General features: G+C 43.1%; 2 protein-coding genes across 5 annotated transcripts in view; one reads left to right on the top strand and one right to left on the bottom strand.

Moving 5' to 3' along the window:
- Window positions 1-837: 837 nt before the first annotated feature.
- On the top strand, window positions 838-15,736 carry LOC134340734 (hepatic and glial cell adhesion molecule-like). The gene is made up of 6 exons (XM_063038200.1): window positions 838-901; window positions 6,495-6,806; window positions 7,435-7,698; window positions 13,054-13,188; window positions 15,191-15,225; window positions 15,459-15,736. Exons 1-6 carry the CDS (start codon window positions 838-840, stop codon window positions 15,618-15,620), a joined length of 972 nt encoding a protein of 323 aa, XP_062894270.1. The 3' UTR covers window positions 15,621-15,736.
- An 852-nt stretch (window positions 15,737-16,588) lies between these two features.
- The window catches only part of drc12 (dynein regulatory complex subunit 12 homolog), a 36,891-nt gene continuing 28,692 nt past the window's right edge, over window positions 16,589-24,787 (bottom strand). For 3 of the 4 annotated variants that reach the window (XM_063038493.1, XM_063038491.1, XM_063038492.1), the window contains 3 exons: window positions 22,801-22,893; window positions 19,624-19,754; window positions 16,589-16,842 (listed from right to left, as the gene is read on the bottom strand). In XM_063038493.1, the coding sequence (XP_062894563.1) occupies window positions 16,714-16,842; window positions 19,624-19,754; window positions 22,801-22,893 (353 nt within the window). In that variant the 3' untranslated portion in view covers window positions 16,589-16,713. The remainder of the gene's footprint in view (window positions 16,843-19,623; window positions 19,755-22,800; window positions 22,894-24,787) is intronic. The other variant, XM_063038494.1, reaches the window with a different exon arrangement.

Below are 24,787 nucleotides of genomic sequence, written 5' to 3'. Positions count from 1 at the left end.
TTTAAAAAACTATAAATTACAATTATATATATATTAATTAATTTAATTAATTAAGTTGTGCAAAAAGCGAGCAAAAAAAACAAAAAGAATTAGTGAGGTAGTGTGCTTTTGTTCATTGTCCATTCAGAAATCTGATGACAGAGGGGAAGAAGCTGTTCCTGAAATGTTAAGTGTATGTCTCCAGGCTCCTGTACCACCTCCTTGACAGTAGCAACAAGAAGAGGGCACGTCCTGAGTGATGGGGTCCTTAATGATAGATTCTGCCTTTTTGAGGCATCGTCTTTTGAAGATGTCCTCGATGCTGGGGAGGCTGGGTCCTTTGATGGAGCTGGCTGAGTTGGCAACTTTCTGCGCTTTTTCAGATTCTGTGCAGTGGCCCCTCACACCAGATGTAATGTATCTGAATGTATTTTTCTGATACTTTTGTATTTAGCTCCTATTGGGGTACATGAACAGCGTGTGTGTGTGTGTGTTTGTGTGGACAACTCTTGGACATATTACCTCCAGAAGTACTATTAACTTGCAAACTGATTTGATAAAGAATGTAATGCTCCACAGAAATACCTCCACTTGCTGATTTTCATGATATCGTCCATTCTACAATAAACTGCTGCTGCAAAAGTGAAATTCTGCAGGTGCATGAATGTGAAATGCCTCTCATGAAAGCTAAATGTCAAACTTGTTTTTTTTTTCTCCACACTATTTAACCTGCTTAGAACTTTCTGCACTTTGTATTTTTATTTTTGCTGGTTTATTTTTGATTTTTGTTCACTTCTGACATGTTTTTCTTTCCAGTTTGATTAAGAATTTTTCCTTTTGGATGGGCAAATCAGAACCATGCAGTTTTCAAAGGGATTTTTGACTTTATACTTAAACTTGATGTTTGGAGTGCTGCAGAAAGGTAAGGGTTAATTCACTTGCATTCACTTAAGGACATTGCATTCAAAAGACTGTAGGACAGAAACTTCCCATTTTATTCAATGAAAACAATTCATAACAAGGAAAAAAAGTGTTAGAGGAAGTAGACTTCTAAAATTATAACATTGACTCTTTTTGGCAAGAGTTTACACCTCTGTGTAAAAGGGTTGCAAGTGAAAACAACTGTTTCACCATAGGAAGTATCAAATTGTAAAGTAAATTGGCAGAAAACAATACCACTAGTGCACTGTGGTCATGGAGACAGGAGACAATTGGAACCTTAGAGTGCTCTGCATGAAGGGTGGTGCCAGCAGATTCAATGGTAACTTTATAAAGAAAAAAGACCTGAAGGAGAAACGTCTGCAGAGTTTTGGAGAACTGTGGGATATGGGAGAGTTGATAGCTTTACCAAGGAGCCTGTATGGAATGGCTTCCTCTTCTGAGCTTTAACAGTTTGAGTTCCCACTGATCTCCAAGTCATGTTACATCTTCTAAGCAAAGTGATTCTGGTTTGATACGGACAACTTGCACTTAGGTTTGAAACTATCTCATGAACCTAAAAGGAAATATCACCAAATTTTAATGCTTCCTGGTAAGCTGTAACTTGTCTACTGAGGAAATTCCCTTCTCATAATTGAGATACTACAAAGTACATTTATTATCAAATTTTACTTTATAGATTCTGTGTCCATCTCCTGAATAAATACAGATGCAAAAAAATCAGTTTAAGATCTCTCTCATCTGGTTTGGCTCCATGCATAGATTACGATTTTGATCTGCCAGAGGACCAATTTTGTTCCGTGCAATCTTTTTGCTCTGAACATATGTGTAGACCCCCTTAGGATTTTCCTTCATCTTGTCTGCTAAGGCAATCTCATGCCTTCTTTTAGCTCTCCTGATTTATTTCTTAAGTATTCTCTTGCATTTATTATACCCCATAAGTACCTCATTTGATCTTACCTGACTATACTGCTATGCACCCCTTTTTTTCTTAACCAGGGCCTCAATAACTTATGAAAACCAAGGTTCTCTAAACCTGTTATCTTTACCTTTTATTCTGACAGGCATTTAGAAGCTTTGTACTCTCAAAATTTCACTTTTGAAAGCCTCCCACTTGCCAAGTACACTTTTCCCATCCAGCCCTTTTACAGTGTGGGAGTCCCAGTCAATATGTGGAAAGTTAAAATCACCTACTATAACAACCTTATGCTTCTTGCAACAGTCTGCAATCTCTCTACAGATTTGTTCTCTAAATCACACATACTTTTGGGTGGTCTATAATATAGCCCCATTAATGTGGTAATACCTTTCTTATTCCTCAGTTCCACCCATATAGCCTCACTCGACGAGTACTCCAGTCTGTCCTGCCAGAGCACTGCCGTGACAATTTCCCTGACTAGTAACACCACCCCTCCCCCTTTAATCTTTCCCGCTGTGTTGCATCTAAGACAACAGAACCCTGGAATACTGAGCTGTCAGTCTTGCCCCTCCTGCAACCAAGTCTCACTAATGACTACAATATCATAATTCCATGTGCTGATCCATGCCCTAAGCTCATCTGCCTTCCTATAATACTGTTTGCAATGAAATATACACAGCTCAGGACTCTAGTCACACCAAACTCAACCTTTCGATTCCTGACTTTGTCTGAGATCTTAACAACATCTGTCTCCTCAGCCTCTCCACTATCTTTTCTGGCACGTTGGTTCCTATCCCCCTGCAACTCTAGTTTTAAACCCAACTGTAAAGCACTAGCAAACCTTCCTACTAGTATATTGGTCCCCCTCCAATTCAGGTGCTAACCATCGCTTCTGTACAGGTCCCACCTTCCTTGGAAGAGAGCCCAGTGATCCAAAAATTGGAAGCCCTCCCTCTTACACCAACTCCTTAGCCACATGTTAAACTGTATGATCTTCCTATTTCTGGCCTCACTAGCATGTGGCATGGGTAGCAATCCTGAGATCAGAATCCTGGAGGTCCTATCCTCTAACTTAGCACCTAACTCCCTGAACTCACTTTGCAGAACCTCGTCACTCTTCCTACCTATGTCATTAGTACCTACTTGGACCATGCTCATTTTCCCACTTAAGAATGCTGAGGACTTGAATTGAGATGTCCTGGATCCTGGCACCTGGGAGACAACATACCATCTGGCAATCTCATTCTCATCCACAAAATCTCCTTTCTGTTCCCCTAACTAACAAATCCCCTTTCACCACAGCTCACCTCTTCTCTCCACTTCCCTTCTGAGTCACAGAGCCAGACTCAGTGCCAGAGACCTGAGCACTGTGACTTTCCTCTGCTAGGTCATTCCCCCCCCCCCCCACCACTCAGCAGTATCCAAAGTGGTATACCTGTTGTTAAGCGGGATGGCCACAGGGGTACTCTTCCCTGGCTGTTTAACCCTTTCCCCTTCCCGACTGTTACCCAGTCTCCTGTGTCCTGCACCTTGGGTGTAACTATATCTCTATATACTTTATACTTTATTGTCACCAAACAATTGATACTAGAACGTACAATCATCATAGCGATATTTGATTCTGCACTTCCCGCTCCCTGGATTACAAATCAATAGTAAATATTAAAAAATTAAATTATAAATCATAAATAGAAAAATAGAAAAATGGAAAGTAAGGTAGTGCAAAAAAACTGAGAGGCAGGTCGGGATATTTGGAAGGTACGGCCCAGATCCGGGTCAGGATCCGTTCAGCAGTCTTATCACAGTTGGAAAGAAGCTGTTCCCAAATCTGGCCGTACGAGTCTTCAAGCTCCTGAGCCTTCTCCCGGAGGGAAGAGGGACGAAAAGTCTGTTGGCTGGGTGGGTCGTGTCTTTGATTATCCTGGCAGCACTACTCCGACAGCATGCGGTGTAAAGTGAGTCCAAGGACGGAAGACTGGTTTGTGTGATGTGCTGGGCTGTGTTCACGATCTTCTGCAGCTTCTTTCGGTCTTGGACAGGACAGCTTCCATACCAGGTTGTAATGCACCCTAGAAGAATGCTTTCTACGGTGCATCTATAAAAATTAGTGAGGATTTTAGGGGACAGGCCAAATTTCTTTAGTTTTCTCAGGAAGTAAAGGTGCTGGTGGGCCTTCTTGGCAGTGGACACTGCTTGGTTGGACCAAGTCAGGTCATTTGTGATATTGACCCCGAGGAACTTAAAGCTTTTGACCTGTTCCACTTGCACACTATATATATGTCCTATATATCACTACCATCCCCTACAGTCTTCTGAATGATCCGGAGATCATCCAGTTCCAGCTCCAACTCCTTAACGTGGAGTGTTAGAAGCTGCAGCTGGATGCATTTCTTGCAGATGAAGTCTTTAGGGACACTGGAGGTCTCCCTGCCTTCCTGCATCCTGCAAGAGGAGCATTCCCCTATCCTGCCTGGCATCGCTACTGTTCTAACTGTGAAATATAAAGAAGGAAACATTAAATAAACTGGGAAAAAAATCTACCAACAGCTTTTTTGCCCTCTCTTACTCAAACCTCTCCTTGCTGAAGCCTCGAAAAGCTAGAGCTTCAAATAACCACTCTAACACTGTCCACTCCAACAGTGGCTGCTCCACTAACCCCTGCCTTATTTTTATTTTACTTGTCTTGCTAATCACTTCCGATCACTGATTGGCTACTGCTCAAAACACCAAACTGCCACAAATCGAAGCTTTATTTACTCAATTGCCAAACCTGAGTGAGCTTTGTCTTCTCACGCTTCAGAATGCTGATTGGCCGCTGCTCAAAACACTAAACTGCAGTGAATTGATACCACATGTACTCAATTGTTGAATGCTGATTGGTCACTGCTCAAAAGATGTTCTTTCTTCCTTAAAAAAAATGTAGTCAAAAACCCAGTGTACTGAAGAAAAAACTAATTGTGCAAGCAATCAAGTTCATGAACGTGAGTCCACAGCCATGAACCCATCCTTCGCCTCCAGCCCCAACACCATGACCTTTTCAATCTGGCCCGGCACTTAAATCATCCAAACCTCGGGTTGTTCCTCACTCTCAGACCCGGGCTCTGCCACTTCGATACACTCTTGGGCCCAGACCATGCTGCCACAATTCGGCCTGAACTCGACCTTTCCAATTTGGCCTGGTGCTTAAATTGGTCAAACCTCTGGTCTTTCTTTGTTCTCGCCCCCCCCCCCCCACCGCCTCGACTCTGCCTCACATCTACTCGCATTGACTCGGTTCTGCCGTATTGAATCGCCTGCAGGTCCGCTCCAGCAATGGTCAAACGTTGGCTCATTCCTCGCTCTCGGCACCAGAATTGCTGCCTCGATTCAGCCTGTACACACCACGTCACACCATCCTGCAACTTCGAAACTTCCGTTCACACCGCAAAAATGCCAGGTCACACTTGCGGTTCAAAGGTTCAACTCCTAAAGGGAAGTCACAGGCTACTGATTGCAGTGATCGTATCCAAGAAAAAGTGTGATTAATACTGTAATTTATAGTTTTGCTTGTGCCATCTTAAACCAGAAATTTTTCTGATTTGTATCTGTTTATTTCAGACAGAAAGCTAGGGGTGGGGTATCCATGTAGTACAGAAGCTCCATCTGGGCAAGTGTCTGTAGGTACTTGCCTGGGCTACTCAGGCAGCACCATCCAAAACTGTAACCTCTGCCTCCAAGAAGAGCAAGGGCAGCAGTCCACACAACCCTGACCTTTTGACATTCCTTTATTGCCAGTGGGACTCCCTACCGAGTGCACCGAGGAGTGCCTTCACCAGAAGGGAAGCAGCTGTGGTGCTCAGTACCAGCTTCTTCAGTCCACCTCAGCCTGGGCAATGGACACCAGCCTTTCCAGTGACGTCCACTTCACAAGTAATGCATTGAGTAAGCTCCATTTGGAGCAAGCCAACAGTGTGGCATGAATTTCTCACAACCTGAAGTCAGACTTATATCAAATTCAAGTCATAGGCACACATAGATGAGGTATAAATGCCATGAAAATTAGTTTTGTGCAGCAGCAGCACGGTACATTACAATCATGACAAACATAAGTTAATATAAGTTTAAATTAACATAAGTTATACATAGCATGCAAGACAAAGTAAAGGTATGGACATTAGTGCAAGCAGAGTAAGGAAATATAGTCTGAGGTAGTTTGGGGGTTTTTCGGGCGGTTTCAGGACCTGATGGCGGTGGGGAAGAAGCTGTTGTTGAAACTTGAAGTGTGGCTCTTCAGGATCCTGTACCACCTGTGGGTGGCAGCATCAAGGAGACGGCATGGCCCAGATGGTGGGGGTCCCTGATAATGGATGGATGTTGCCTTCCTGAAACATCACCTCTTGAAGATGTCCTTGAAGGTATAGACTGCTGGACAGGATGGGTGCTCACAAATATCAAACATCCTAATGTTCCTGGGTGAAGGGTGTTGAGAACATGCCCACTGCACCATATAACCCCTGAAAACATGGGAAACAGAAGCAGGGCTATATCTGCTTCTCCACTCAATGAGATAATGGCTGATGTTATGTCCGAGCATCAGTTTCCTGCAGGAACCTCATACCTCTAGCTTCCCTGACTATCTCATTTCTTTGGCTTTAATATGTGTTTAATTCTCTTTCAGTATCTGGGTATACAAGTCAAGTGACTGGATTCCTGAATCAACCCATCTATCTCACAGTGGAAGATACAATGAATTATTCAAACTCAGTGCAAACCATTGGCTGGAAGATAGGATCAGTGTGGATAGTCCAATACACTTCACCCGATCCACCAAAAGTCTTTCAGCCATTCAAGTCACGTATAACTTACTTCGCAGGAAACAACTCGCTGTTCATTCACCAGCTGAGTCTTCAGGATGAAGGTCATTACGTTATAACAGCATCATTAACATCTGGAGCAGAATCTCATTCATACATCAACCTGACGGTGCTAGGTCAGTCCATAACATTTTATTAACAATTATAGCTAAATGAAGCTGGAAGAAATCAGTTAGCATCAACATTTAATCTTCCTTGATAAAATGTGAGTAAAGTTCTCTATGTTTTGTGAGTTTCAGTCCTATACTTAATACCAGAAGTAAATGCCACAACCTCGAGCATTCATTGTGCTTTGTGTCATCCTCTAGTGGCGGATATTGATCTATAAAACCTTCACTAAGACATAGTTTTCCCAGTGAATTTTGATAATGTGTCCCATCTTGAAAGTAATTCAAGTAATTTCCACCCAACGATGTGAGATAGTCATGCTTAATTCCCCAATGAAAGGTACAGGAGATTGATTTTCCCACTCTTTAATTGGTAAGGATCCAGATATAGATTTGCTATGATATTCATTCTTCACCCATTGATGGACACTGGACAGCGTCAGTGATTTTTCCATCAAGATCCATGGTTGAGATCAGGAGAAGCAATATCTGTGGTCCTTATCCTGAGATTACTTGATAGCAGACAAAAGTGATCACTATAAATTTGAACCCTGTGATCCATCAATTAGTTCCTTTCCCCTTGTATTTACTCAGTTCTAGTGAACTCTGCCTTACATGAATTGTGCTTTTGATTTAGTTCCAGTTTCACAGCCCAACATTACAGTACAGATTGAAAAATTACCCTCTCCAACGTTGAGCATGAACTGTACAGTCAAAAATGGCTCTGATCCCCAATTCTCCTGGATAAAGGACAACAAAATCCTTGTGACTAACCAACATCGAATGTCAACTGACAACCACAGATTACGGATCACCAACATGACGAGCTCAGACTGTGGAATTTACACCTGCTTTGTCAAAAACCCAGTCAACAGAGTGGAAAAACAACAACTGATCTCAGGTAAAGAGAAAGAACAAACCTTTGTTTATATGGCACCTTCCACTACTTTAAGACACCTCAAAGCTCACTGTTGTTGCTTCCTTTAAAGAATAATTGCTGTTGTCATTTTGGAATGCAGTAGTCAATCTACGTACAACAAGTTCCAGCAAACTGTTAGAAAATGTGTTACAAACTATGTTAGAATATTTTGGGCCACTTTGGTGCTGGTTGAGTGGTAAACATTTTCCATGTCACCAGTAAGAACTCTCCTTTTCTTGAATTTCACTATGAAATCCTTTGCATTCCTCAGAGAGGGCAGATGAACTTCACTTCGCTCTACTCAAAGGACATCAGACTGGGCAGTGAACTCCTTCTTTGTACTTCAGTAAATAGTGTTTACTTCAGATTGTAAAATGATAGTCTAGAAGGTTATCCAAATCTCTCAAAAAAGGTGTTTTTGAAAATTGGGTGAGCAAGGAGATTACTTAAAAAAGATTTGAGGCAAAAGTCTTTTTACACAGAGAGTCATTGATATTTGGAACCTAGTGCTAGGGGAAGAGGTGGTCAGATATAATCACATAAACATGAGGAAATCTGTGGATAAGCAACACACATAAAAGTTGCTGGTGAACGCAGCAGGCCAGGCAGCATCTCTAGGAAGAGGTACAGTCGACGTTTTGGGCCGAGACCCTTCATCAGGACTAACTGAAAGAAGAGCTAGTAAGAGATTTGAAAGTGGGAGGGGGAGTTCCAAAATGATGGGAGAAGACAGAAGGGGGAGGGATGGAGCCAAGAGCTGGACAGTTGATTGGCAAAAGGGATATGAGAGGCTCATGGGACAGGAGGCCTAGGGAGAAAGAAAGGGGGAGGGGGGATGCCCAGAGGATGGGCAAGGGGTATAGTGAGAGGGACAGAGGGAGAAAAAGGAGAGATCTTTCCTTTTGCAATAGGCAAAATGCGCCCTTAGTGAGATTTTCGCTCAGGCAGAAATGCTATTGACAATCTTCTGCCAGAAGAACCTTTCTGTATCCCCGGAGAGTCTCCATTGCCCCTTGCAAAACGAACATGTCTTCTGAGCACAGCTCATCATCATGTCCACATCACTATAGCATCATTCATTCAGTCACAACACCCTTTCTCATATATTGTGTTATAGACTTTAAGAGCTGTCTGGAGTGGGTGTATCTGTTGGGCTGCGCTGAGAAATGTGAGAACTCTCAACATATCAATAAGGGATGTATTAAGGAACTGGAGCTGTAGCTTGATGCCATTCGACTCATAAGGGAGAATGAGGAGGTGATAGACAGGAGCTACAGAGAGTTACTTACCCCTAGGTTACAGGAAACAGGTAACTGGGTGACTGTCAGGAGGGGGAAATGCACAGCCAGTGCAGAGTACACCTGTAGCAGTTCCCCTCAAAAATAAATATATAACTTTAGATGCTATTGAGGGGAATGACCTACCAGACAGAAGCTATGGTGACCGAGTCTCTGACACTGAGTCTGGTGCTGTAGCTCAGAAGAGCAGAGACATGAAGAGAAATGCAATGTTGATAGGAGATTCTTTACTCAGAGGAACAGAGACAAGGTTCTGTGAGCATGATAGAGACACTCAGATGGTATGTTGCCTCGCTGGTGCCAGAATCAGGGATATCTCAGATCATGTCTATGCATTCTTAAGGGTGAGGGTGAGCAGCCAGAAGTCCTGGTACATATTGGCACCAATGACATAGGTAGACAAGGTAAGGAGGTCCTGAAGAGAGATTTTAGGGAGCTACATAGAAAGTTGAGAAACAGGACCTCCAGGATAGTAATCTCTGGGTTGCTGCCTCTGCCACGAGCCAGTGAGGGTAAGAAGAGGATGATTTGGCAGGTGAATGCATGGCTGAGGAACTGGTGCAGAGGGCAAGAGTTCAGATTTATGGATCATTGGAATCTCTTTTGGGGAAGGTATGACCTATGACAAAAGGGATGGGTTACACCTGAACCCAAGGGCAGGTTGGCTAGAGTTCTTTGGGTGTGCTTAAACTAATTTGGCAGGGGAATAGGAACCAGAGTGATAGGGCTGAAGATGAGGTAGTTGGTTTACAAACAGAGGCAATGTGTAGTGAGACTTCTAGCAAGGAGAAGCTGATGATAGGGTAAAATTGCAGTCAACAGGATGAGTTGCAACGTAAATCGTGGCCAAAAGCAAAAAGGGTGAATACAGGACTAAAAGCAACAGACATAAAAGTTGCTGGTGAACGCAGCAGGCCAGGCAGCATCTCTAGGAAGAGGTGCAGTCGACGTTTCGGGCCGTGACCCTTCGTCAGGACTAACTGAAAGAAGAACTAGTAAGAGATTTGAAAGTGGGAGAGGGAGGGGGAGATCCAAAATGATAGGAGAAGACAGGAGGGGGAGGGATGGAGCCAAGAGCTGGACAGGTGATTGGCAAAGGGGATATGAGAGGATCATGGGACAGGTGGCCCAGGTTCCTAGAAAAGGGGGAGGGGGGGAACCCAGAAGATGGGCCATCCACTGATGTCTACAATAAGCCTACAGACTCTCACAGCTACCTGGACTATTCCTCTTCTCACCCTGTCTCTTGCAAAAACGCCATCCCCTTCTCGCAATTCCTCCGTCTCCGCCGCATCTGCTCTCAGGATGAGGCTTTTCATTCTAGGACGAGGGAGATGTCTTCCTTTTTTAAAGAGAGGGGCTTCCCTTCCTCCACCATCAACTCTGCTCTCAAATGCATCTCTCCCATTTCACGCACATCTGCTCTCACCCCATCCTCCCGCCACCCCACTAGGAATAGGATTCCTCTGGTCCTCACCTACCACCCCACCAGCCTCCGGGTCCAACATATTATTCTCCGTAACTTCCACCACCTCCAACGGTATCCCAGCACTAAGCACATCTTTCCCTCCCCTCTCTCTCTGCATTCCGCAGGGATCGCCCCCTATGCGACTCCCTTGCCCATTCGTCCCCCCCATCCCTCCCCACTGATCTCCCTCCTGGCACTTACCCTTGTAAGCGGAACAAGTGCTACACATGCCTTTACACTTCCTCCCTTACCACCATTCAGGGCCCCAGACTATCCTTCCAGGTGAGGCAACACTTCACCTGTGAGTCGGCTGGGGTGATATACTGCGTCCGGTGCTCCCGATGTGGCCTTCTATATATTGGCGAGACCCGATGCAGACTGGGAGACCGTTTTGCTGAACACCTATGCTCTGTCCGCCAGAGAAAGCAGGATCTCCCAGTGGCCACACATTTTAATTCCACATCCCATTCCCATTCTGATATGTCTATCCACGGCCTCCTCTACTGTAAAGATGAAGCCACACAGGCTGGAGGAACAACACCTTATATTCCATCTGGGTAGCATCCAACCTGATGGCATGAACATTGACTTCTCAAACTTCTGCTAATGTCCCACCTCCCCCTCGTACCCCATCCGTTATTTATTTATATACACACATTCTTTTTCTCTCTCTCCTTTTTCTCCCTCTGTCCCTCTCACTATACCCCTTGCCCATCCTCTGGGCTTTTCTCCCCCTCCCCCTTTTCTTTCTCCCTAGGCCTCCTGTCCCATCATCCTCTCATATCCCTTTTGCCAATCAACTGTCCAGCTCTTGGCTCCATCCCTCCCCCTCCCCCTCCCACTTTCAAATCTCTTACTAGCTCTTCTTTCAGTTAGTCCTGATGAAGGGTCCCGGCCCGAAACATCGACTGTACCTCTTTCAATAGATGCTGCCTGGCCTGCTGCGTTCACCAGCAACTTTTATGTGTGTGTTGCAAGAAATTCCAGCATCTGCAGATTTCCTCGTGTTTGCATTTTTAAATACAGGACTAAAGGTGTTATATTTGAATGCATGCAGTATATGGAATAAGGTCGATGAACTTGTAACAGATTGGCAAGTATGATGTTGTAGGCATCACTGAACCTTGGCTGAAAGAAGATTATAGCTGGGAGCTTAATGTCCAAGGATACATATTGTATCAAAAGGATAGGCAGATAGGCAGAGGAGGTGGTGCAGCTCTGCTGGTAAAAAATGAAATTCAATCATGAGAAAGAGGTGACATAGGGTCAGAAGGTGTTGAATCATTGTGGATAGAGCTAGGAACTGCAGGGGTAAAAAGACCCTGATGGGAATTGTATACAGACCCCCAAACAGCAGTAAGGATGTGGTCTACAAATTACAACAGCAGATAGAAAGTGCATGCCAAAAGGATGTTACACTAGTCATGGTGTATTTCAATATACGGGTAGATTGGGAAAATCAGGTTGGTGCGGGATTCCAAAAGGGGGAATTTCTAGAATGCCTACGAGATAGTTTTTTTTAGAGCAGCTCGTGGTTGAGCCCTCTAGGGGATCAGATATTCTGGATTGTGTGTTGTGCTATGAACTGGAATTGATTAGAGAGTTTAAGCTGAAATAATATGATTGAATTCACCCTGAAATTTGAGAAGAAGCAGCTAAAGTCAGATGTATCGGTATTACAGTGGAATAAAGGAAATTACAGAGGCATGAGAGAGGAATTAGCCAGAACTGATTGGAAAAGAACACTGGCAGGGAGGACGGCAGAGCAGAAACGGCTGGAATTTTTGAAACTAATTCAGAAGGAACATGATATATACATCCCAAAGTGGAAGAAGTATCCTAAAAGCACTGGTGAGGCCTCACTTGGAGTATTGTGAGCAGGTTTGGGCCCTTATCTTAGAAAGGATGTGCTGAAATTGGAGAGGGTTCAAAGGAGGTTCATGAAAATAATTCCATGCCTAAATGGTTTGTCATATGAAGAATGTTTGATGTCTCTGGGACTGTATTCACTGGAATTCAGAAAAATGAGGGGTGACCTCATTGAAACCTATCAAATGGTGAAAGGCCTTATTGGAGTGGATGTGGAGAGGATGTTTCCTATGGTGGGAGAGTCTAAGACCAGAGGACACACCCTCAGAATAGAGGGGCATTTTTAGAATGGAGACAAGGAGGAATTTCTTTGGCCAGAGAAAGGTAAATCTGTGGAAGTCGTTGCTACAGGCTGCCGTGGAGGCCAAGTCTTTATGTATACTTAAAGCAGAGATTGATGGATTCTTGATTGGTCAGGGCATGAAGGGATACAAGGAGAAAGCAGGAGATTGGGACTGAGAAGAAAATTGGATCAGCCAAGATTGAATGGCAGAGCAGACTCGATGGATCAAATGGCCTAATTCTACTCCTATATCTTATGGTCTTATAGACACTGTGCTGCATTATACAAGAACCTTGCAAATTCAGCCCCTGCTCATTATGGGACTTCTATAAACAGCATTTTAAGGTTTACATTAATTTATATTTGCAGAGCTTTTGCTTGGTAGCAATTTGTAACTTTGTTTATTTCCTAATACCCAGCCGAACATTTCCAGGAATGTTTGCATCCATTATCTTGGGTTCGGGTTCTGGTTCTGGTCAGCACTCTGGCAGTACTTTGTGTGCTCGGATTCCTTGCTGTTATCTTCACGGTCAAGAGGTTCAAAGGAAGGCAGGGTAAGGCCATTAACCATGTCAAGCTGGTCAGTGAGTCACTCATTACACTGCAGGAGATGTATCAAAGCACAATGAGTGAGCCAGTAGTTTCCTTCTTCCAGGAACGAATGCTTGAGCAAGCGATCTCCCAAATCCTGGATAATGTCCAGGGTATTAGGAAGGTAAATACAATTTTAGCCTTTAATTTCACAAGGACTAGAACATAAATGCAATAATACAATGATGAGGCTTTATAAGGGATTGCTCAGATCACATATGGAGAATTGTGAGCATATTTTGGCCTTGTCTCCAAGAAAGGATGTGCTGCCATTGAAAAGGGTCCAGAGGAGGTTTACAAGGCCTCGATAGAGTGGATGTGGAGAGGATGTTTCCTATAGTGGGAGAGTCTAGGACCAAAGGGCACAGCTTCAGAGTAAAAGGATGTCCCTTTAGAACAGAAATGAGGAGGAATTTCTTTAGCCAGAGGATGGTGAATCTGTGGAAGTCATTGCCCAAGGGTGAACTGCAGGCTAGCGGAGGGAAGAAGCACCTTACACCTTCTTCTGTAGAGACGTATCTCAACCCAGTCACCTTGCTACCATTAGCTGTCAGAGTTGCAAAGCTTGTTAAAACACCAGGTAAAAACAGCAGCTTCAAACTGTAAATCCACCCATTGCTTTTGTTGTCTACTCTGATTCAGCAGATGCTGGAAATGTTGAGCAACAAACACAACTTACTTACTGCCCGTTATGCCACTGGCATTTAGGGCAGCAATGAAGATCCTCCATCTCTGTCAGTGTTCAGGGCTTCCTTCATCATCTCAGTAGCTTCCTCTCAGTTTTCACTACTGTCAGTCACGCAAATCCTGGGTGGAGACTCAGGAATACTGTTGCACTCAGATGTAGAAGGATTCTTCATTGCTGTTTCCGTAACAATTTTGTTTTACCAGTCAGGGTTGTCAGCCCTGAGCTGAACCCCCGAGCTGTGAGGACCGGTGGACCACTCTTAATCTGGCCTTTACCTTTTGACCTGTTTGGCATGGGTGACCCTACCAAGAGCCAAATCATAAAGCCCTGACTCCAGACAACATAACTCTCTGGGTCATTGGGGTACACAAGCCTCTAAACCCAATGACAAGATTGTGGTTCTCTATGAGGAACACATACAAAGTGCTGGAGGGAATCAGCAAGTCAGGCAGCATCTATGGAGAGGAAAAAATAGTAGACATTTCAGGCCAAGACTCTTCATCATGACCAGAGGAAAGGTCTCAGCCGGAAATGTCAGTTGTTTATTCCTCTCCATAGATGCTGCCTGACTCGCTGAGTTCCTCCAGCATTTTGTGTGTGTTGTTTCTATTTCCTTGCCTTTCTGTGGCTGAGGGTAATGGCATAAATGATCACAAAGTAACTGGAAACCCTTGGAAAGATCACTACAGTCACCCCTTTCCCCATTCCTGCACTCTGTTGAGGGAGATGAGAACGGAAGAACTTTCATGTCTACAGAATATTGCACAACATCTGGATGTTAGTTTTGCTGTAGTTAGAGGGAAGGTGGAAGGCTCAATAGACAATCTGCACACAGCAGAGTCCTACAGGAAATGTAATCATGACCTGACCATCTGCTCTGGTGATGGTGACCAAGAGATAAATAGTAAGCAGAACTCCTCACACTTCTCTGAATAGTGCCATGGGGTTTTATTTGCACTCAGAGTGAGGTAACAGTGCCTTGGTTTAAAATTTCACCTGGTAAGTCAGTACCTCCAGTTTTCAGCTCTGATCAGCCCTGCACGGGGGTATCAGTTTGGATTTTATGCTCCAGATTCTGCCGTGAGCCTTGAATCCACAATCATACACAACTCAGACAAGGAATAACTGATGTTTCTTCACTCTGAATAAGAGTGGAAGTGAGTGAGAGTCAAGCCTGCAATCTGTTTTAGTTATTGCTCATATTCTGCAGGAAGGTAGGAGTGATTGAAATAATTTCTTTTTAAAATAAGTTTAAATATTGTCCTTTTGCATTACAGAGGACGACGTCCAACATGAACAACGAAAAGACAATGTGAGTAGGAATTAAAGTTGTGCTTCAAGGAACGAATCATTAAATTGGAAATAACTTTACATATTTGTGTACTGAACTGAAGTATTATGAATATTCACAAGAGGACTGAGTATTTATATTAAAACAGATTGCTTAATCCTGTCAGGCTTGTTTAAATTATAGTTGGGTGTTTAAGTTAACCCTGATCCACTGAGTTTAAATGTGTACTCAGTAGTTTTCAATCTATTTTTCAGATGCCTGATGTTGGGGAGGAGTCCCAGGATGCCCAGTACTCCAACCCGCTTCTCAATAACACCCATGGTAATCAAGAGGAGGTTAATTCCACTTACTGCATCATTGGAGCACTCCCCAAGAGCCCTGTTGAAACTGAGGGACACCGTTTATTTCATCTCTGAATTTGATGCTTCTCAGTTCACTGAGAAGAGCTAACTGGAGAGAGCCTGAAGTGAGGGCTTACAAAGACAAAGAGATTTTCTGAAACTCGTTAGGCTGTCCTGTGGGGAATGAAACTGCTAAAGAATGGAAAGCATTGGGTACAAAGGCATGAGTGTCCCAAATGTAGGGTCAGCCTCTTTCATCAGTGCTGATTAGGGAGCAGCAGATCTGGATCTGTTCTCTCCATCCTCCACAAACAACGAGGAGAGATGTTCAGTTCTTCATCTGCTTAGTGAAACAATCTTCAGAGGAGGGAAAAAGGGTTGTAATTATCTCCAGTTCTCAGCTCTGCCTGGAGATATTCTGGGGAACATAAAGGCCAGGAAACTGTTGGAATGGATTTCTGCTCTCTTCCCCTCAACCCCCCCCCCTCATATTCCCCCCAACCGGAAATTCCAACAAATAAAGATTAATCATCTTTAACAAAAAGCACTTGCATTACTAAGGTGCTTTACACCAGATTGTGATATGCCAGAGATGTTGACAACCAATCAAATATCTTTGTGTGCAGTCACAGTTATAGAAGACAAGAGGAGTAACAGCCGATTTACAAAGTGCAAGATCTCGTATCGAGCAGCTCGATAATGATCACCCTCTAACGTAAACACATCCTTCCTACAGCATGTTGACCAGAACTGCACCCAATACTTCAAAAGCACCCTCACCAACATATTGTATGACTGTGTGTTTCTGCTCATGAGTTTGTGTGAAGCTGAATGGCAGAGTCAGAGCTGGTTACATGTCCTCTCAGTACAAAATTGGAAGAGAAAGCATAAAAATATTTCTGAACTTTACATTTACACTTGATGGTGAGGATAATGAGGATTATTCCAGCATTTAGATGGTTTAAGAATTCAGACAATGCCTTGCCTTAGGCAAAAAATTCTGCTCTGAACCAAAAATGTAAAGAGGTTAAAAATATTATTTTTATTATCTCAAATAAAAACAGGAACTTTTAGATTTAGTCAACTTCCCAACAGAAGGCTCTGGGAAGTGGGAAGGTTTGGATGGAGATGAAAGCGCTCAGATAGTCTCTCTAATGCCACCCATGCATTAAATGTCCCGTGGGTTGAGCCCAAATTCAAGCAGTTTCTTCTTGTGCTCTGCGTGTAAATTTGTTGCTGCTTTCTCCCACTGCAGCCTAGCCTTCTTCAGCTCGTTCAGAAGCAGGTCCAGGCTATTCTGTACCAAAGGGGAGGAAGAGAACAGTCAGGAGACTCACCATTTACAAGCTACCAATCTTACAGTTGTCCAGGGAAAAGAAGGTAAATGCTTATCAACCAGTTTTAGAGTTCAAATTTCTAAAGCTTTCAGATCTTGAGGGGGAAGAGAAGACTGGTAGATAAAGAGCCCCAAAGTTGAAACAACAAATTAAAAGAACTGTGACATTGGCCTTGTAGAACCACATTCAGCTCTAACAGATAGTACCAATTTCAAAGTAGAGATCCTGCTCCCTGCCCCCTCCCCCCTGCCCCCTGCCCCCTGCCCCCTGCCCCCTGTATCACTGAGTACTCCGCCTCTCACCTGTTTTCCATTATTACCTGTTTTGCTACCACCTGTGTCTCATTGTGTTCCACCTATCATCTGCCTCTGTTTATTGCTCAGTGTATTTTAGTCCTGTGTTTGCACCTGTGTTTTGCCAGACTGTGCCAGTTTATCTTGATTGTTTTGGTTTTTGACTCTGCCTGTTTCCTGATTCTATTTTTGGATTTCTTTATCTCTGCCTGAACTTTGATGCTGACTTTGTTGCCTCTCTGGATTTGTTACTCAATAAACATCACAGTCTGCTCAGTACTTGGTCTGCGATTGGGTCCCTGCTCCGGTGCCCTGACAAATTCAAGAAGGGAAATAGAGATAATCCTAGAAACTATAGTAGACCCATGTGGTAGAGATGTTACTGGAGAGGATTCTTAAGGATAGGATTTATGAGCAGTTGGAAAACCATGGCCTAATTATGGACAGTCAACATGGGTTTGTGCGGGGCAAATCATCTTTTACTAACTTGGTTGATTTTCTTCTTTTTGAGGAGGCGACCAAGGAGATTGATGAACGTAGACATATAGTTGTTCTTTACATGGATTTCAGTAAGGTGTTTGACAAGGTCCTCTTGGGAGACTCATCCAGAAAATTAAGATACATGGAATCCATAATGAATTGGCCACTTGGGTTCAGAATTACCTTACCCTTAGAAAGAGGGTAGTGGTTGAAGGGACAAATTCTGACAGGAGGTCTATGACTAGTGGTGTTCCCAGCAATCTGTATTGGTACTTCCGCTGTTTGTGGTATATATAAATGACCTGGATTAAAATGTAGATGGTTGGGTTAGTAAATTCATGGACAATATGAAGATTAGTGGTGTGGGTAGTGTAGAAGATTGCCAAAGGATACAGTGGGATATAGATCATTTGCAAAAATAGGCAGAGAAATTGCAAAGGGTGTTTAATCTAGCCAAATATGAGTTGTGCACTTTGGGAGATCAAATATAAAGGGACAGTACACTGTTAATGGCAAGACCCTTAATAGTGTTGATGTGCCGTTTGATCTAGGGGTCCAAGTCCATAGTTCCTTGAAAGTCGCTCCACAAGTTTGTAGGATGGTTAAAAAAAAAGATGCTTGTCTTTATTAGCTGAGAAATTGAGTTCCAGAGTCTGGAAGTTATGGTTCATCTTCATAAATCTCTAGTTATGCCACATCCAGCGTATTGCAGTCAGTTCTGGTGGCTCATTACAGGAAAAAAGTTAGATTTTATAGAGGATTCAGAAAAGGTTTATCAGGATGCTGGATTAGAGGGCATGTGCTGTGGTGAGAGGTTTGACAAACTTGGGCTTGTTTTCTCTGGACCTGATAGGAGTTTGTGAGATTACTTGAGACATACAGTGGGTATCTTTCTCCCAGAATCAAAATGTCTAATACTAGAGGCCACGCAAATAAGATTAGGTGGGGTGTTCAAAGGAGATGTCCGAGACAAGTTTTATTACACAAAGTGGTGGTGCCTTGAATGTGCTGCCAGAGGTGGTGATGGAGGCAAATATGACAGGGGTCTTAGAGAGGCACATGGCTGTGCAGAGAATGAACGGATATAGACATTATAGAAGCGATCCGTTTACTTAGACGTTTAATTAGTTCGGTACAATGTCTGCGCCTGTGCTGTACCTTTCCACTTGGCAAAGACCAAAACCAGAGACTATAAATAAAGACAATAAATTTTAAAGTGAATTCAGGAGAACCTTCAATACCCAAAGGGTGAGGAGAATATAACATTCACTATCACAAGGCAGAGTTGAGATAAACAACATTAAGAAAGAAAGAGCTGTTGAATATGCTGAAAGGTTGAGATGAGGAGCTGTGAGAGGAGCACAGCAGGGAGCATTGATTGGTTAAATCAGAAGGTCTGTTTCTAAGCTTTACATTTTAGATGAATTGTTGCTCCATGTATCATACATCTGGATCTTCTATACCTTACTCTGGGTGTTTAGAGTTCAGTTGCTGTGACAAAAGGCAACGCAATGAGGTATGTTCACTGATAAGAATGCCTGTTATAACCACAGATCACTCTGAAGCTATCTACAGCTAGTAAGTACTAAGAAAACACGACCAAGAATTTCAAACTCCAGAGACGCAAGACCAGATAACCTATTCTGATATTGGTTAAAGAGGTTTCCCATACTTTTGATTGAAATGGAATCATTAAGTAATGTATATCAATCTAAAGGTTATGGGCAGGTCACCTGATGCGAATGATAGAGCAATTGGCAGGACAGTACTGCCACAGATTGGAGCATCAGATTGGACTTTGTACTCGAAGTTCTGAAGTGGGATTTGAACACAGTCACGTGACTTCAAAACAAGAGTGTTGTCTATTGTGCCATCATTATAATGCATTTAATTTCCAGCAATAACATCTGTTAAACAAGCATGTGTCAGTCTGTCCGTCACATCTTGTGGGTTGTCAATGATACTTACATGGAGGATGGCCTCATATTCAGTTTCCATGTTGTCAATTTTCATCTGGAGCTCTTTGATGGTAGAATCTTTCTCCTTGATGACTTGCACTTTCTCCTCCTGTGTCTTCAATAGCTGCTGCTGACACAATGCTGACATGAAGTTACAGTAGTGAATTAGCACCTACGAATAACTCACAATTTGAAGCCCACCCTGGTCAGCTATCTACCATGATAACACATTCTGCTGCCTCAGCGTATTCACCCATGACTGCAACCCAACCCAACATAGTAATTTCAGCATGTATAGAGTGTTATAACATATTTCACAGTCCTAGGCTATCCCCCGTGCTTTATCACTAATGAAGTACTTAGGAGTGTTGTTGCTGTTGTGATATTGCAAGTATGGCAGCCATCACAATGCTGTATCATCACTGCAATCCAACAGAACCTCACCGAGCCCTACTCGGTATCTACAGGTATCACAGTTAGTTATAATCAGACATCATCTACTTACTCATTAAAATCACTATTGATCGTGTTTACAACAGTGAATTGATATATACACCAACACTTTTACTGGCTCAGAAATTGGATTGATGAGCATCTGTGAGCACAGCTGAGACAAAAGTCAATCTAACCTAGTGCAGGTTACACTAATGATCATTTCTGAATAAGACTGTGTGCATGTGAGTTCAGACTGGACACTAATCACATTTATGCATTCAATGTTCTTCAAGAGTGAGACGCGCCACCTAATGATGTCACAGTCCATCTTCTCCCTTTGTGTTTTAAGTTCATTTTTCGGAATCTGGAAATCACCAGCATTAATTGACGATCCCTAACTACCCTTGAAAAAGGCAGCTTGCTAGGCTACTTCAGAGACTATTTATGAGACAGCCGTATGGTATGGAGTTACATAAAAGCCAGATTGAGTCAGAACAACTGATTTTCCCCCCTTAAGGATATCAGGTTTTTAACAACAATCCAGTAGTTTTTGTGGTTAATATTTCTAAGTTCAGTTCCAAATTTTTTCCAAAGGTTTCTCTGAATTCCAAACTATTAACTGAATTTAAATTCCAGTTGTTGTGGTGGGATTTGAACTCAGGCCTCTGGATTGTTATTTAAGGTCTTTGAATTACCGGTTGTATGATTTAATTGCTGCATCACCCTTGCTGATATTAACTGGAGCTGACAGATGCAACTCAATCCTTTGTGGTGAGGTACAGCACAAACGGAAGAATGTTGTTCTTCTTTGCTGCTACTTTAAGGGACACTGCTGACAGAGGGAGGCCAACTGGTGACAATTTAGACTCATCACATGCTACTTAAACACTCCCAAAGTCCCACAAACAGCAAGTGTTTTCTCCGGCATTATGCTGAGGTTCTCAGTTCATGGATGCTCCTGTAGTGACAGCTGAGCACACACAATCAGCAAAATTTATCATGAGGTCATTAGTGTCACTGTGGAAACCCAAACGGGATGACTGCCTCAGCAGCTAAATGTAGTGGACAAAACATCTTGATGAAAATGCAGCAGCTCAAATGACAGTGATAAGGTCTATTGTTGAAAAAAAATCAAAAGAATGTAGTGATTACAATGAAGTTGTGAGCGGGCATATCTGGCAGATTGTTTGGTGGTTTGGTGGCCTGCCATTCATTTTAGAGCCAGAATGGTCTCCACTATTGGAATCAGGCAATAGATTCATGAGAGTCCCCTTCTTGTACAGCTAACCTCCTTCCCAATCTTCACTGTCTTTGTTTAAATGAGAACAAAGAGGGAACATTGAGGAACCTTTTTACTAACAACCCTTGGGAGATGGGACTTCTGAGTGGGATAGTGGAAAGAATAGAATGAATAGAATGTCATTCGAGGTCAGTGTGTGTGCACGTGTGCTTGCTTGAATATTTTTGTCAGTGTCAACATCGAAATTGTCAAAGTCTAGCAGACAATGTACCAAGTGCTGGTAAGTGGGATTAGCATCGAAGGTGCTTAATGGTCAATGTAGAAGTGGCGGTTTAAGAGTAATGTTTTATGCTGAATGATTCTACAATTCTGCTGTAGCATTGTTCCATGGTATGAGGATTCTCACCCTCTCCAAACATTGCCACTCCCTGCCAGGTTCTTCTGAAGAGGCCCTGCACACAACTCAAAATCCTTGACCACCACTCATGCCCCAAGAACAAAAGGCATTCTTCCTGGTTACTGTCTTCTGAATTAGGACTTCAATGTCATGTGGGACAAATCTTGGTGCTCACTCCTCTCTGGTGTGCATTGTTGTTCTCCAGCTGCCATAGAGATTAAGCTTTTAAGGGCCGACACCAAGGGTTGAGGCTTTGTAAGGCATTGGTCAGACTGCACTTGGAGTTTTGTAAGTAGTTTTGGGCCCTTTATCTTAGAATATGTGCAGGCATAGGAGAGGATCCAGAGGAGGTTTATGAGAATTATCCCAGAAATGAAAGGGTTAATGTATGAGGAGCATTTGATGGCTCTGGCCCTGTACTTGCTGAAGTTTAGAAGAATGAGTGGGGATATCATTGAAACCTATCTGATATCGAAAGGCCTTGATAGAGTGAATGTAGAGAGGATGTTTTCTATAGTTGGGGAGTCTAGGATAGAGGGACGTTCATTTAGAATGGAGATGAGGAGGAACTTCTTTAGCCATATGTGGAATTCATTGCCACAGATGGCTGTGGAGGCTAGGCCATTGGGTATATTTAAAGCGCAGGTTGATAGGTTCTTGATTGGTAAGGGTGTCAAATGTTTACGAAGAGGAGGCAAGAGAATGGAGTTGAGGGGAATAATAAATCAACCATGATGGATTGGTGGAGCAGACTTGATGGGCTGAATGGCCTAATACTGCTCCTATGTCTTATGGTCTTAACGACACCCTTCTGTACTAGTGGTCAGAGGCTCTAAATGAGTGTGATCCCATTGGGAACCTCACAGGTTCTGTGTGAACACAGTTCTGGGTGTTCCTGTTTCAAATGCCATTTTTATCAATTGTAACATACTTATCAGGGGACTTGACTGATATTTGTATTAAATTCAATGGTTATTTAATGCACCAAAAATTTCTTGGCTACTATACATCCACAATCAAATATGCCACAGTTACACAACAATCACTCATTCTCTCACTGTCCCACTGTGTTACTGTCTGTGTAAGTCTCCTTGTTGATTCCACCTAGAACTCACTGAGCTGCTGCTGCAGATGACCGACCTCAATCTCCAGCTGATGGACTCGAAGGTCCAGTTCTGACCGCATCGTCTTGTACTGACGGGTCATATCTGGAAGTTGGAGAGAATGGCAGTGGTTACACAGGAAGCTTTTACTCAATAGCTGCATAATTTCTCAGAAGGTCAATTCACCTCCATCAGTTCTCCGTCACATACACCAGGAGCTGTGCAATAGTCTGCTGAAACTCTAAACCTGTTGAAATCAAGTGGCATGCAGAAATACTAGAGGGGGAATGAGGAGAGATGTTGAGAGGGGGATGGAGGTGGGTTGCTGAATACTGGGCAGGAGGGGGGGGCTACCTCTTTCACCTCCAGTTGAACTTTGAGATCTCCATTTTGCAGACACTGTATACTCCTGGTTTAAATCTACATCTTGCAGAACGATCAACCAAAATCTGAACCCATCAAGCAGCTAAAACAGAAATAGAATCAGGAGTATGCTATTCTTCCCCTTGTGCTTGTTCTGTCATTCAATATGATCATGGTTAATCTTATACATCAGTTCCACTTTCCTGCACTAATCTCATATCTCAAAAACTGAGGTGTCTTGGTGAGGAATTACAAATGTTCACCATCCTCTGGATGACGAAATTTCTTCCCCTTGGTCTTGAATGGGCGACCCTTATTCTGAGACTGTGAGGCATTGTTCTAGATACTCCATCTGTGAAAAATTGCTACCTGTTATGTAGCCTCTCCTCTTGTAGGCTCATGTAGATAAGCCTACAAGAGGAGAGGCTGTACTTGATCTGGTATTGGGAAATGAACCTGGTCAGGTGTCAGGTCTCTCAGTGGAAGAGCATTTTGGAGATAGTGATCACAATTCTATCTTCTTTACCATAGCATTGGAGAGGGATAGGAACAGACAAGTTAGGAAAGCGTTTAACTGGAGTAAGGGGAAATGTGAGGCTATCAGGCAGGAACTTGGAAGCATAAACTGGAAACAGATGTTCTCAGGGAAATGTATGGAAGAAATGTGGCAAATGTTCAGGGGATATTTGCGTGGAGTTTTGCATAGGTACGTTCTGATGAGACAGGGAAAGGATGGTAGGGTACAGGAACCATGGTGTACAAAGGCTGTTGTAAATCTAGTCAAGAAGAAAAGAAAAGCTTACGAAAGGTTCAAAAAGCTAGGTAATAATAGAGATCGAGAAGATTATAAGGCTAGCAGGAAGGAGCTCAAGAAAGAAATTAGGAGAGCCAGAAGGGGTCATGAGAAGGCCTTGGTGGACAGGATTAAGGAAAACCCCAAGGCATTCTACAAGTATATGAAGAGCAAGAGGATAAAATGTGACAGAATAGGACCAATCAAGTGTGACAGTGGAAAAGTGTGTATGAAACCGGAGGCGATAGCAGAGGTACTTAATGAATACTTTGCTTCAGTATTCACTACGGAAAAGGATCTTGGCGATTGTAGGGATGACTTACAGTGGACTGGAAAGCTTGAGCATGTAGATATTAAGAAAGAAGATGTGCTGGAGCTTTTGGAAAGCATCAAGTTGGATAAGTCACTGCGATCAGACGAGCTGTACCCCAGGCTACTGTGGGAGGTGAACGAGGAGATTGCTGAGCCTCTGGTGATGATCTTTGCATCATCAATTGGGACAGGAGAAGTTCCAGAGGATTGGAGGGTTGTGGATGTTGTTCTGTTATTCAAGAAAGGGAGTAGGGATAGCCCAGGAAACTATAGACCAGTGAGTCTTATTTCAGTGGTTGGTAAGTTGATGGAAAAGATCCTGAGAATCAGGATTTATGAACATTTGGAGGGGCATAATATGATTAGGAATAGTCAGCATGGCTTTGTCAAGGGCAGGTTATGCCTTACGAGCCTGACTGAATTTTTGGAGGATGTGACAAAAAGCATTGATGAAGGTAGAGCAGTAGATGTAGTGTATATGGATTTCAGCAAGGCATTTGACAAGGTACCCCATGCAAGGCTTATTGAGAA

The sequence above is a fragment of the Mobula hypostoma genome, chromosome X2 (assembly GCF_963921235.1).
Source record: "Mobula hypostoma chromosome X2, sMobHyp1.1, whole genome shotgun sequence".
NCBI classification, from domain to species: domain Eukaryota; kingdom Metazoa; phylum Chordata; class Chondrichthyes; order Myliobatiformes; family Myliobatidae; genus Mobula; species Mobula hypostoma.
Note: the sequence above shows the minus strand (reverse complement) of the source record. Positions and strands in the feature narration are given on the sequence as shown.